General features: G+C 41.1%; 1 protein-coding gene across 2 annotated transcripts in view; it reads left to right on the forward strand.

Moving 5' to 3' along the window:
* The window catches only part of NPTN (neuroplastin), a 57,615-nt gene that overhangs the window by 38,731 nt on the left and 3,935 nt on the right, over positions 1-14,949 (forward strand). Inside the window, exons 4-6 of one of the 2 annotated variants that reach the window (XM_064517630.1) lie at positions 4,416-4,549; positions 6,135-6,408; positions 8,383-8,417. In XM_064517630.1, coding sequence (XP_064373700.1) covers positions 4,416-4,549; positions 6,135-6,408; positions 8,383-8,402 — 428 coding nt within the window. In that variant the 3' untranslated portion in view covers positions 8,403-8,417. Of the gene's footprint in view, positions 1-4,415; positions 4,550-6,134; positions 6,409-8,382; positions 8,418-14,949 lie in introns of those variants that run through there. The other variant, XM_064517629.1, reaches the window with a different exon arrangement.

The following is a 14,949-nucleotide window of genomic DNA, read 5'->3' on the forward strand; positions in this document are numbered from 1 at the left end:
GCGTGCCTTTTTAGCTCTGCACCCAACCTATAAAGGTAGAAATCGATAAGAATTCTAATGCAAAAAAATAAGACTTTGAGAGACTTTTTACTAGGTCATCTTTAAGACATACCGGTTTTGACATGCAAGAATATTTTTAGGTGCTTTTGCCCTTGCTTTAATTTTGTATTTTAATAGGAAAACTTGAAGGGGTTTTGTTAACTGGGACATGGTTGGGAAATGTTATGCATATTAGTTGTCCTCTCCTTTTTACTAAGTCCAGTCAAGTATCTTGAAAATAACCTGGAAACAAAGGACTGAATCCCTTCTTTATATATATATATTTACATATACATATATATATATATGTAAAAAAAAAAAGACATTGCATGCCCTTTAACAACCAAAAAAATGTCTTCAGGGCTGTACTGAAAGCATACAATTCCTAAAGTAGCTGTGCAGTGCGTTTTGTGCCCAGTGTGTACTTGGTGCTTGAAGATGCAAAGTTTAATTAGGCACGAAACCTTTTTCTTTTGTGATGCTTTTTAAAACTATCAAAAGAATGATGCTTATAAAAGTTTTACTTTTCTGGTAAGAATGGCTATACCTATATTTAACTTGATTTTTTTTTTTAATTAAATCCTGCCTTTCTTTGCTTTTTCTATATGCTGTTTTAATCAGATCTTTAGACTTCCAATATTTAGTTTTCCTGTTCATAATGTAAGAATAAAAACCTTGCTTTATTTTATCAGGGGCATTGACTTGGTTTCATTAATGTGGGAACCGATGGAGACTGTTTTGTCCACAGCTCCACAGCAAATAGTATCTGAACTGGGAAGTGAATTCTGCTGAATGCTGCTGCTTAAAAGCGGAAGTGAAATCTAAATCCTTTATGAACAAAAACTGCTTCATTCTGTGCTTTATATCTTGCTGGCACTGGAGCAGAAGGGTGTAAGAAATCTTGTCTAGAAAGGCTGCACAGGCGAACATTGCTCTGTTGCTAATTCTGTGATTGAGGTCAGCTGCAGTGGTATTTTAACTGTAGTTTGCACAGCAGAATGCAATTAGCCACACATTTTGGTAGAATAAGTACTGGATTAATACCTCAGACATAGCTTGAAACCAGCTAGCATAGGATGCTCTGAAATATTAATATTCCATGTAGTGCTCCCCTCAGACTGTGTACAAAAATAGTCGCTGTCCTAGTAGAGCTGGAAATGGCTGCTGCATAACTGAGCCCAGCGATGAGAAAAGCAGAATGTATTCTTGTCACTTCTGCTCTCATTGGGATAACCCAGCAAAGATGCCCTCTTCTTAAAGAAATATAATTATCTCTTGGCTGTAGAAGAACACTAGGTCACCCTGCAGTAGAAGTTACTGTGTCCTAGAAAGCCTTCCCTCTTTCTTTTTCTTTCTGTATCTATCAGTAACCTTACAGAAAAAGTGGGCCAGCTTCGCAGTGCTGCTGTACTGCACGTTTTTCCCCTGCAAGGCTCTGCTTTGCTTCTCTTTCCACTGCTAGATGGCAAAGAAGAACAAAAAGTGCTGACAGATGGAGCCTGTGTGGGGCTTCACTTTAAGCTGATGAATCCTATTTCTTCTTTTCCTAATTGGAGTAATGTGCAATCACTTTTGACAGCCCATCAGTGCCAGTTTGGGGACTGTCACCTTGCCACCTTAAGTCTGTCTCTTATGCCCCATTTCTGCTGGCCTTTCATTAATTTGGAAATAATCTCTGCATATCATCTTCAAGTAAGGAAAAAAAAATCACAAGGAAGTCATTGGGCCTACTTAGCTTTTGCTTAAATGAAAACTTTCCAAACTTAGCAAGGATGAGGTGAGACCTTTCAATAGTTCACAAGATGAAATCACTTCTTACTGAAGAACCACCTGCTTCAGGATTAAACATAATCCTCTTTTTGAGGCCGAAAACAGTGTTTCAAAAGAACGTTGCAGGTGCTTAGTGATTCTTAATAAGACATAATGCAGCCCACTTAACCCTAAAGCAGATTTCTGCTTAGAGACCTTCAACTTGAAAATTCATTTCGCTTGGGAAGCCTGGGACATTCTTTCCTTTCCAAATTGCTTCAGTTTATATATCTAAAAGCTACTTTTTGCATAAGATCAGAGAATTGTCATGGACTGGTGTCTTTGTTCAGTTCGTGTTTTATTTCTTTCAGAAAGAAAGATTTTCCTGTTTGGCATCTGTAAAGATACATTTTTAGAAGTATTTTTTTAAAAAAGTCCTAGCATTTTGTGGTTATTTATCATGGTTATGGTTAGCAGCACCTTGCAAATAGTCAGTGTTTGTCTAGCAGCATCCACTGACCTTGCTGTACCTTTTATCACATATATTAAAAATTGCTAGCAAAGCTCTTGTTTGTCCATGTGAATACTTAAGACTTGATTCAAGTACTTCCTTCACTTTCTGCCGTATAAGACAGGGATGTTAAAATCATAATGATATTTCCCTTAGGTGATGAGTAGCCCCTTGCTGAAAAGATGTTCGACTTAAAATCAGAAAAAGAATTTGCTTAACATGTTAAAATATTTTAAAATGGCATAAACCCTGTAAGGGCTCTGCCAGAAACCCCTGGGGTCAGTTGCAGTTTCGGGAGGGCTGTGTCTCTGCTGCGTGATTGGGCTCTGCTTCCTCTGCAGCGGTGTCCGGTGGGAAGAGCCTGTTCAGCCTCGGTCCCTGCTAACAGCTCTGGCTGTTGCCGAGGTGGAGCAAATCTTGGGTTAGAAAATGAGACTGGGAGTTAGGATTTCTGTGAGTGCCAAGTCCACGTTTTTTCATTTGACAAACAGTCAGAATTTCTGCAAAGGTGACAAATGTGTTAGAAATCCTGTTTTTTATAAAATACCTGGGTAAATTCAAGAGGCCGGGTTATGAACATCCCCTGATCATATCTTTTGGGATGAACAGACATGGACTGAGGAATACTGTAGCTGAAGTATTCTAATGAGCTTGGGTTTGGGTGGTTCAGAAACCTATTTTATGCCTCCTCTAACAGTATTATCAATCAGTTGTGTTACTGTCCTAAAAAGATCTTCCAGGAGAGTGGCATGGGATATTTCTGGCATTTGAAAACTCTTGCACTGGAAATATAATTGCTTTAGCGCTTAAACTGGCTGAATGTTGTGATGTAATTCTTGGAAGAGCAGCAAGTTGCTCAAGATGTTTTGCTTGTTTTTCCTTGCTGCGACTGATCAGAACTGTGAAACTTCTCCAATTCTTTTAACTTGCAGTTGTGGATATGCTGTCGTGAGCCCATGCTCTCTTTCCACCTCTCTCTGCAGAGGCTGCTAGTGATAAAAGGAACTTCCCTTGAATAGACCCTTGTAACAAGTGATAAAAGGAACTTCCCTTGAATAGACCCTTGTAACAAGTTCCCATGCCGGAGGGTCTGTTCCTGGAGCGCTCAGATTGGACTTTGACTGGATTAACAGATCAGTGTCCAGCGGTCACACAACAGGCCATGTGTGACATAATTAGCAAGCTAGAAAGCGAATGGGCTTTAAAGGTGGTCACTACAGCACCAAAGCCATCTGCTTAAGCGAAGGTTCAGCTCAGGCAGTCCATCGAGCCACGGTAATCTCTCGTGAGGTATTAGGCTGCAACAGGCTGCTGTGACAAACATGGCAGAGTGAACGACAGGCATTATTTATAGACAAGTTAATTCAGAATATCCTCCACTGATATTCAGGGCTGTGTTTTGCTCAGGATTGCCCCCACCTTATCTGCAACCTTCCTTAGAGTATATATTTGTATATAGGCCGAATGAGAAGATTCTGTACTGGAGGGATTTTGATATTTGCTACATTACAGGTATCTGACAGCTCCAAGGAGTGGTATCGCTGTAAGACGTAAGAAGTGTGAAGTGTAGCAAGTCATAGCAAGTTGGTGGATCAAACCTAAAATCCCACTGAAAGGAATAACTGCTTGATTGAGCTCTCACAAGTCCATGTTAAGACAGTGTCAGTTCAAAATCCTGAAACGATGGGCAGGTTGTACCCAGAGTCCCTGCCTGCTGAGCTGCCAGGCTGAAAGTACCTGCAGAGCCGCGGGGAGGGAGATGGGGCGCTCCTGGGCAGAGGGGAGCCTCCTTGCTTCCTGCACTGGCAAACGGCTGCGCTGCTTTGCCTTTGTAGGATTGTGCTTTTTGGTAGGTAACTAAAGTTTGAGATTTCTCCTTTGACCCTCACCTTGACTGGCAAAATGATCCCGAAAGACTTTCTTGCAGATCTGCAGTTGAGATGCTGGTTGGAGAGAGAAGGGAATCGCAATTGCCCTTTTGTAACTTGGGTTCGGCTTGGGAAAGGGGATAGCTTCGGGGGAGCTTGTCGCTTGCATGTTCAAACTCTCAGGGCCTAGGGTTGTCACTTCTTTAACGAGCAGCTTGTAAACGCAGAGCTTTTGTTTTGTTTTGCAGCTATTCCTGACATCACTGGCCACAAACGAAGTGAAAATAAAAACGAGGGGCAGGAGGCAGTCATGTACTGCAAGTCCGTGGGCTTCCCGCATCCCGAGTGGGTGTGGCGCAAGAAGGTCAATGGCGTGTTCGAGGTAGGTAAACTGCGATATCGGGCACGAATTAACCTGCTGAAACCCCCAGTGCAGAAGGAAATGAGCACCTTCGTTTTGGGGGTATAAAGGAAATGAGCACCTTCGTTTTGGGGGTATATTAGTGCCTTGTCATTTCCCAAAATGCAGTTCCTCAGAACTTGAAGACATCAGTGAGCAAAGCAGAAACTTTTCAGTAGCAGTGAATAGAAAATGAATAAATATTTATAACTTAATTGTGCAAATGAAGTTGCTTATTGTGTTGCTACTGGACTAAGCTGTGAATTGCCAAAAAGGATGTGATATTCAGGGTGGCCGCTACAAATTACAAAAAGTGAGTTGTGAAATGTGCCTTAAAAATGCGTTTAGTTTTAAATTTCTTAAGCTGTTTTTTCAGTTTTACTGGTTGAGCTCACAGGACTTAGTATGAGGATGTGACAGTGATACCCTTTAGTATGTAAGTGGCCATATCTTTTCCATGTGGTAACTGGCCTGTTGAGCAACAGATTTGACCAGCAACTGAAATAGCAGGAGAGAAGTTGGAATTTGCTAAATCCTGGAGCCTGTCTATTTTCACGTTGCTGTGTGATCTGCCATAGCTGTAATGACATGCTTGATACATGGGAAAAATGATCAGTAAATAATAGGAGGGATTGATTGTTCACTGTTAGGTGCTAGCTTGAGGTTTTTATGAGGACACTGAACTGAGCTGCTGTATGAATGGCTTATCAAGTTTTGCGAGTCCTCAGAGTCCCTTTGTGGTTCTGTAGAATCCCGTGCATGTCTTCTTTCAGGTTAATCTGATAAATTCATCCAAGGTTAACTTTCAGGAAGAATAAACTTGTGTCTGTTCTCTTGTACTTTACTCTGCCAAGGTTTTGTCCCTTTTTAAAACTTTAAGTGTAAGCAGCTCTGGAACTCTTTGCTCCAGATGTAGAAGGGATGTGGTGCCCCAAATTCCATGTTCTCTAAATATTCCTGAAGTAGGCACCTTAGGCTACCCTGCCCACAAATCTGTAGGAAGTACCTGTGTTTTTTCGGAAAACATAACAAACACAAGATTTTAGTAGGACCTTCATACCTTAAACAATTTTTAAAAATGATGGCTAATGCTATATAGAATAATCTTAATATGTACTGACATTTTTTTTTCCCTCTACATGGAAATTGATACATTGGTTTTGTCCCGTGCTAGGGAACCTACCTTGTATCCTGTTACCTGTCGCATGCGTCCAGCCCAGCCTATTTCATCCCATTACTGTAAATTGGTGAATGGAATATAACAGTTTCTTTCAAAGCATAAGGCTGAGAACACTGTAGCTTACATGATCACACCCGTCGGCATTTCATGGCTGATGCTGTTAAAGTAGCTGAATATAGCTTGTCAGTCAAAATAGCAAGTTTTTTGTTTTGAAGCAAAATTCACTTTAGTGAGGGATACAGAGCAAATGCTGGCAGTGGACTGTTCTGTAGCATGAAGGAATCAACTTCTTTGCAAGAATTCCTCAGACTGCTTCCAGCTTCTATTACATAGAAATAAAAAAGAAAACTCTTGCTCTTTCTTCTTCCTTCTTTCTGCTTTTATTAGGACATCAACAACTCCTCTGGCAGGTTCTTCATTACAAATAAAGACAACTATACCGAGCTCAGCATCACAAATCTACAGATAAACGAGGATCCTGGCGAGTACCAGTGCAACGCAACCAACCTGATTGGCTCTGTCTCTGTGACAACCATCCTCCGTGTCCGCAGCCACTTGGCTCCCCTCTGGCCCTTTTTGGGGATTTTGGCAGAAATCATTATCCTCGTTGTCATCATAGTTGTTTATGAGAAAAGGAAGAGGCCGGATGAAGTCCCAGACGGTAAGTGCTCTCAAGGCCGCTTAAAAGAAAAAAGAAAAAAAAGGCAAAGAGGACTTACGGCAGCAGAACAGACTGGGGCTTCCTAGAAGGAAGGATCAGCAGTGCAGTTTGTTCAGCTTTGAGAAATTCTTTGACTTGTGAGCTGTTCACTCTCCAAACATTAAGCCCAGTAAGTGTACATGGTCCAAGTGCTTTGCAAAGTCACTGGATTTCCTCCGGTTCTCAAATTATGGAATAGGAGGGCTGTTATTTCAATATCTTTAAAGCTGTTGTTGCAGAAGGTGGGCCTAATGCCTCCTTCTGCCTTTCCTGCTTCAGCAGCCCTGGAATGCTGCCCGTCGGCCCGAAGGAGCGTAGGGAGACAGCTTGAAACCCCCTAATCCCAAATGGTGCTCCCTCTCCGATCTGGTACCTGGTTTGGACAGTGTGCAGGTTTGAAAGGGAACATTACACTTGAAGGGATTGTGCCCACAAAGATGTTTAAAAAACATTAAATGTTTTCAACCAAAAAAAAGAGGCAGGGGGGCAGTCTGTCTTTTTTATGTAACTGAGTTTGTAATGAATTTAAGGGATGCTCCAGAAGTTTTGTCTAACTGTAATGTCTAGCAGGTTATATTTTCTAAAGATAGGTTATTTTACCAGGTTTGATGGTAGCATTGATAACTGTGTGGAATACAGAAAAGTTCTGTCTGTTTTATCTTTGAGCTTCTGCATGTCTTCCTCTTTTAAAGATGGGGAAAGGGGCAGTCTGAGGCTAAAATGAGTATTTGAAAGAACCAACTCAATGAACAGACTTGATTGTAACACCTAGTTGCTTACTGCAGTGTTTACCAGGAAAAGCTGTCCCAGGAGTCCGTGTGAGAAACGGATGGTATGCCATTTTGCTTGCTGTAGAGACATAATGCATTCCAGTAACAGAGCGGGTGCTGTGTAAGATGCAGCAGGCTACACACCGAGTCAGTCTGGGGAAGCACTGAATCGTTAGTGTTTCCGAGGTTGGACAAGCTTTCTAGCATGTGTTGTAACTTGTGCGGCAATGACTGGTTGTTGTTGAGCTGCACAAGAGAGTGATAACAACACAGTAATGCATTCACCTTTTGGGATGAAAACATAGGTGCTGAGGCAAAGATCTGCTTGTGAAGTTTGGGCAAAACCAACTTCACTGTTCCTGAGCTATATTTCCAAGAAGGGGAGGGGAAACAGGACTCTTACTAAGCTGATAACAAATTTTAATACCTTGTCTCCAAATGGCTGAGGTTTGGATCACTTCCATAGCAGACTAAAACTTTGTTAAACAAAAAATAGTGCATACCTAGAGGAAACTAGCTTTTTTTCTTAACCACTTTAGTAGCATTTACTAACTGCTTATAGAGCATGCAATTGAGACTGTTTAAATTTTGTTGGAAATGCACCTAGGAACAATGTAGTGCATGTATGTCTGCATAACTAACAGCTTTACGGTTGTTGAGGGGTTTATACTGCCAGCAGATTGTCCTCAAAGTGGCTCTGAACCAGCCCAGAAAACATCTAAATGGATTTGAAAAAATAATTCAAACATTCTCTTGTGCTTCTCCCATATTGCTGGGCCATGTTTGCCTGACTTTGGGTATCAGGATGGCCAGGAGGAATCTCACCTCATTAGTGGCTCCTCATAGTTCCCTGCATTTTACAAATTTTTATTTGGTTAAGTTTGACAAAGACTAACACGAGGTATTAATGGTAGTAATTTAATATGGAAATACTCATTGTAATCAGCTTCAAATGGACTTAATCCAAAAGATATGGGTTTTGATTTGACCAACTGCAAATATTGCAGTGCCTGTGTTAGCCCAGTGAAGCACACACCAGAGGTGAAGTATATATCTGAGTTCGCTACCTGTTTATTCCAAAGGCTGAAGTTTTCCTGGCTGGTCTGGCCACTCTTCAGATGCTTGAGGAATCTCAGGATCATCATCTCTGATGGCAGTGTCCAAGATGATGAACCAAGTAACTGAATTACTAAATTTGCTTGCTTGGTTTGCTATTATTTTAAAGGCAGCTAAACTTGAGTTGTGGAGAGTGATGTGCCTCTGTGGTGGAGATGTTCTCTCTGCCTGCTTTTCTGGAGGAGGAAATCAAATACTGACTATCACAGTCAACATTTGTATATTAGGTTTGCTTGGATGAAGAGACGCGATTGGCATAAAAGCTACTCAACTTAAAAGCTGACTTAAGTCCTACATTCCCTTGGTTATTCTTGTGCTTTTTGTAATTGCATTTAAAACTTTTTGTGATATTGTGGTGGGAAACACCCTATAAGCAGGGGCAGCATTTACAAATGCATATGTGAGAAACCCTTCAGAGCCTCCCAATTTCCACACTTGAATGTTTTACTGGAAACTCAGGTTACTCTTAAGTTTGTTGTTCCTTTTATACACATGGTTATGAAATGCCAAAGTTAACATTTAATGACACAGTGTCATTAAATTTGGTGCTTCCAAAATCCTATATTCCCCTCTGCATGCTGCAGTGAGCAGGTAACATCAGTGGTCTAAGGCTGGGCCAGTGACTTACATAGATGTTTATCATAACTCCTCATTAATTAATACTACTCTGAGCACCATATTACTTAGTATAAATATCATTTGGAAACAGCTGTGGTCTCTACAGACTATCAGCGAGTTTCCAAGCTGTTTTAGTGCTGTTTTTTGACATTTTAAGCTTTAAGGAGAAGGGCTGTGGTTGTGTCAGATGTTCATATGAGGCTGCTGCAGCAATAAGCAGTGCAGTGACTGAGCTGTTAGTGCCTCCGCCCTTACATGGGCAGAAGCTGGTAGCAGAGTAACTTCCCTGATAGCCCTTCTTGCTGGACTGGTCCTTGGACCTGTCCAAATTTTCCTTTAGAATCTGTGACATTCCTTAACATACCCCTCCACCACCCTGCTCCCTGGTCTCCCTGTCTTGGAGTAACTATGGACTCTACTTAGCCGTAGGATTTCTCTGAAGTTCTTCGTTTTCTCTAGAGTAGCAGATAGAAACAGCCAAAAAAACCCAGTCACGTTTGAGGATGGATGGCCATTTTGTGTTACTTTGAATTGCTGCCCGGTGGATCGTTATCATTCAACTTGGCACGCTGCCCTGCTGCAGGCTGTCTACCTTTGCTGATAAAGCGTCTGCTACCAGTAAACAGCCTAAATGTTGGGGGTGCAAGTTTTGTACCTGCTGTCTCACCACTCTGCAACACCTCGAGGTGGCCCATGGGGCTCCTTAGATATACCACCTTAGGGAGAGGGAGGGAGATGTCTCCCATGTTTAGTCACCCCCCCCCCCCTTTTTTTGAGAATTTAGGTGTATTGCCTAATGTTTGTCCCTTTGAGGAGTTCTTTGAGTAATGATTTCTGTGCAGACCGAGTGCAAAGATGACTCTAGATATTCTTGTGCGTCCTGAAATAGAAATTACAGTTCTGGAGAAAAATGATTATGCTAAACTTGGCAACTTCCCCTGTATAAGGAAAAATCAAAGCCTTCCTGGAGCTGAAGGAACTGTTCAGTCGACAGCCTAGAGGTGGTACGCTTGCAGCCATGCAGAGCCCGACTGGGAGTGGCGTACATAGCACGCAGCTGAGCTGTGTTTATCCAGGGTCTTGGGCAGACGCCCTGGCCCACGCTGAGCTCTTGCCTCTATGGTACCCAGCTGACCTAGATTTTAGGTCTAGCTCAGTTAAGCCTGCAGAAGTTACAGGCAACCTTTCAGAGTATGCTGCATTTATACCCCCTGACAAAGCCAGCCCAAGCTGCAAGTTGGAGCAGGATTGCCTCAGACTTGACTAATAAAGAGGATTCAAGTCAAGTGCTTTTCTTACCTTTCTCTTCCCCAGCTGTACCAGCCTGCCCTCACTAACAATTCATGGTGCCACCTTCCAGAAACTGCCTATCTTGCCGCTCTTTCTTGCAAACACTATACTCCACTGCTTAGCCTTTCCATACCTCTAACGAATCATGCAATTCAGTGCAGCACAAGTTTGTGAGGCAGCATATCCTGGGGGTCCCCCTGCTACCCGCCGGCTGATAGAGAACTGCTTTTAGAGGAATATAATGTTTTTCAGGCAACCCTTCAGCAAACCAGATCTGTAATGTCACTGGTTGTGTTTGCAGTGCACGTATGTACAGACAAGGCATTTGTAAGAACGTCATAGAAAAGTAAATAGTGTTTACAGCTGCATCAGCCTAAAAAGAAATAAGCAAGGCTTGTAGGTAGAGGGCAGTACCTTTCTGATGAAACTAAATAAGCACCAAAACAGGCTTTGAAAACTGATCTGAACAGCAACACTCAGTTACTGGCAGGGGGATGTGCTTGGAGAGAAACGTTATCTCTATCCCGGAAGATGCCTGGGATGCTTTCCAGAGAGCTCGGGAACTCTACCTGGCCAGCAAAAATGAGATCAATTGCGTTAATTCTTTCCCTTCTCTATAACCTCTGTTGCACAGGCTAAAAATTGCCTGATTTGCCCCTAAGAGACAACTTTGGTATTGTTCCTTTTCCCCCATCCTACCTACAGCCTTTCTGAGAGAGAAGGTAGTTGGTATGCTAAGATGGGTAAAGTGTCCGATACCAAGTTAAATTTGGAGCAGTTCTTCTCAACTTACTGTTTAGCTGTGGAGTCTGCCACTTACATTTCAGAGTTGGGGGGTGGGGGGGTTATAGCCTGTGTGCTACAAAAGTCACTTTTACCAATGTGCTAGCTGGCCTTATAAAAGGCCCTATGTCTGTCTAGAAACGCTGCCATGCTAGAAGAGCAGGACGGTCCTTTAGCTTTGGCATTTCCTGACTGCAGTTTTAAGTTTGCATGAACCTTGCTTTTTGTGTTTGGTTTAATTGCTTTTTCTGCCACAGAACAGGGCTGCTCATTTGCTAGTATTTCCTCCTTCACATAATTCAGATGTTTGAGCGCTGCTTTTTTTTTCCCCCTGCTGCTGTGTAGCAGAAAAAGGAAGTTCTGAATCCTGTGCAATCTGTATTTCCACCGAAAGCCGTGCAAGGATGGCATTAGTGGATGCCCAGTACCAGTCCTTGGTATAGTGCCTGTGGATTAGGGGCATTCTTGTCATCCTGGAGGGGAGGTTACGGCAGTGAGTACCTCCGTGAACTTGCTTATGGATGCAAACCCTCTTGCATTCAATTATGTGCTGGAAGGAAGAAGGGAGAAGATTGCGCTTTAATTTCTGCATAATTTCAAAATCAGAGTTTGCCTTGCATTACACATGATAAAGCAATATGGCTTACATACCTTTTCCAGAAAGCGGATAGGTTTTGTAAAATCATGGTGGTTAAATAACGTGCAGCTTCCAGTGGCTTTTGGTGATGAAAGCTGCATGAACACAGCATGTTTAGGCCAGAGATGTTGGCACTTCGCTGCATGTGTGATCAGAAGCAGAGTTTCAGTCGAGGATTGCTGATGCATTTTGCTCAGAATGCAAGTTGCTTGGATTTCACTATACAATAAAAGGAAACAAATAGCTGTTTATTCCTCTGTGGTATAGCTTAAGCTGCTTATAGACATAGTCATCAGCCGTTATGACCTCAATATAGTATATAGAAGACTTTTTTAAAGAAAGTGTTTTTTGTTCTTCTTGGATCAAATAGCCTAAAATTAGCAAATACGCTGTTTTAAAGGGTGTGTTCTGGGGTAAGTAGAAAGTAAAAACTTCTTGGCTGCATTCCCCCTTAGGAATGTAGTTTTTACTTTAAATTCCATATTCTACATAATCTTTAGCTCAAAGCCTTGTGGTAACTGGGTTATAATACATGCTTTTTTATTCTCCCCTTCTCATTTGTCAGTTTTATATAAAAGCTTTCCATAAATGTGTTTCTGCTCTGGCTGTGCAGAAGCTTCATCCATATCCCCACATTCTTTCTAATACTCATTTTTTTTTCTTGACTTTTCTCTGTTCCTGCTATTACTGTAAGTAATTCAAAGAACAAAATGTTTTCTCTTAAACGGTTTACCTTGTAACAACCTAATTTTTGTTTTTTTTCCTGTTGCTGTCATCTATCTTTCCCATGCCTAGAATTTATCAAGGGAAGAAAACTGTCAGGCACACATATTATGAGACTGTATATAGCTATCAACTATACCTAAAAGCAAGGATCACTGTATCACGGTCGTAGTCAGCCTAGCTTTTATGGTCCTGTATACTGATTTGTTAGACACTATTAAAGGATCAGGACTCCTCAAGTGTGATATAACTGATCTTGGCCAGATATTCTTCATTGCAAATACAGTTATGCCTTCATTCCATTTCAGAGCAACTGCTTTATTTTTATTGGTTTGTTTTATGGAGCCTGACGAGTGTCTCCGTTCATCTTTTCTTACCCCTCCCTCCAAAATATTCCCGTTGTTAATGAAGCAGTATAGAACAGTGTTACACTGAACCTGGTGGTGGCAAATACTGCCTTTAAATCTTTGCATGCAACCAAAGCCCTAAATTGTTAATACAGACTGTAACGATCGTACCCCTGTGAACAGCTGCCTTGTGAGAATGCATCGCAGGCCTGCGTGGCAGCAAGCAGTGGATAGCTTTGAGTGCTCAGCATGCCTCGGCTGGGAAGCTTCTGCATGTTTTCTGAGTTAACAACTGAAAAATTCATTAGTTTTTCAACTTGGGCAAACACATCTGAATTCTTAGTTGTAAATATTCTTCTAAAAAGTTTTCAAACTGTCTACTTGCACCACTGTCAAATTTTTCTCTTCTCAGAAGGCAAAATCTTAAGCTAGTTTTTAAATATAAAAATTCTCTAGCAGGTTCTGCAGTAGTTCTAAAAAATTGCTTTGCAGACTGTAGAGGCTGTATCGTAACAGAAGACTAAAGCATAGACATTGGCTTTTTCTTTTGAGGGTTTGAGCAGAATTTTAACATAGCTGTTTTCCTGCTTGGGTGTATATTTTAATAATGTTTGAGTTCGCTATTGATATATAAAGGCAGGTTTCACTGTTACTGTGTGTCAGTATAAGAAACACTGTGGAAGCTGTCTCTGAAGCCCTCTTCTTGCAAATTTTTTTTCATTCTGAACTTCTGCCAGTCGTAAGAGGCTACAGAAGGTTAACTTGATATTAAAAATAAATATTGTAATTTTTCAAAGGAGATAGAATTAACCGAGTAACAAACAAAATGACTTCTAAATTAAGGCTGAAAGTAATGCAGGGTTAGGGACACAAAAAACAAATCCCTTCTCAGACTGTTGTAGCAGGAGAGTTATACTGCCAGACAGTTAATACACACACAACCTCACCAGATGCACAAGTTGGAGGAAAGCTAAACTATATCTATTTGTCATCATCATACAATTTTAATGTCCAGGGTTTTTGGCTAGAAGGATTGATTATACAACGCATTAAAGGTAGTAGCAATTCTGAAGTTTCAGTTTAGAAATCTGCTATTTGAGAGCAACATTAAGCAGATAATCACTATACCTACAAGGAAGGCTTGGTAGTATTTTTAATCTTGTATTATGTAAAGAATGATTGACTGGAGTCTGCAGATCCTTTCCAAATTAAAAAGCAAATTCCTGAACAATGAGGGGTTTAGTGTGGTCAATTATAAAATTAGAGCTCAAGTTGTAGTATTTCAGGAACCTTGCAGGTACTGAATGGAATGAAGCAGCATACTCGGAGGCATGTTCTCTATGGCCATATGTTTCAAATATGATTGCATTAGAGACAGTCAGTTACTAGAGCCGGGTCTTCTGGCATAAAGGTTTTGAGTTATATTGATATTTGTCGGTTACTATGACTTCTTTTTTTTCCCCCCTTCAATTGCATCATACCCTTAAAAAATGGTGGTAAGTGAGAGATCTGCATGCTTTGGAGTTTGTTTAATCTCCGCTTCAGTCTATACAATGCACAAGTCATAATGTTAACACTTTTTCTTAAAACTTCTTCATTCACGTTCACAACTAATTTGGATTTCAGTTTGCTGTTTTTAATCTTTATTTAATCTAATTTTGTACTTATTTTTCTGTTGTTCTGTTCCCCCTGATTTCGCTAGGGTTTTGATTCTTTGTCTGTACTGTAGTGCACTGTACTGGGGATGCTTCTTCAGCAGTTAAATGGCTGTCCAGGAGAGTAATGCGTAAAGAAACTTTTCCTCAGCCTCATTGTATCACTTGTTAGATTATAGATGGGAAAGGGGTAAGTGGCGGTGAGCCACCAGTCTTAGACCTTATGCATAATCCTAAGTATTCCAGTAGGCATTTTTGTTGGATCTTTGCTAGGAAAACACTTGCTGGCAGCCTTTATAAACCTGAAGCATTTCTATTAACACACAAAAATTACCTATCTGAAATATGCATCTAAATATTTTAATTGAGAAGAAAAATGGTTACTATAGCAAGAGAGAGCTTGTATCTTAATGGTGCAGTTTTTTATATTTCTGAAGTTCAGCAAAACAAACTCTCAAAGATGTTGCTTATGCTTATAGAAAGCTGAGATAACCAAGTCTTAAAGCAGAATGGCTTTGGTAGCGGTACTGAGTGTGGAGGGGGGGAATTAAGGATTTGCTGTC

This window comes from Dromaius novaehollandiae, chromosome 10, assembly GCF_036370855.1.
Source record: "Dromaius novaehollandiae isolate bDroNov1 chromosome 10, bDroNov1.hap1, whole genome shotgun sequence".
NCBI lineage: Eukaryota > Metazoa > Chordata > Aves > Casuariiformes > Dromaiidae > Dromaius > Dromaius novaehollandiae.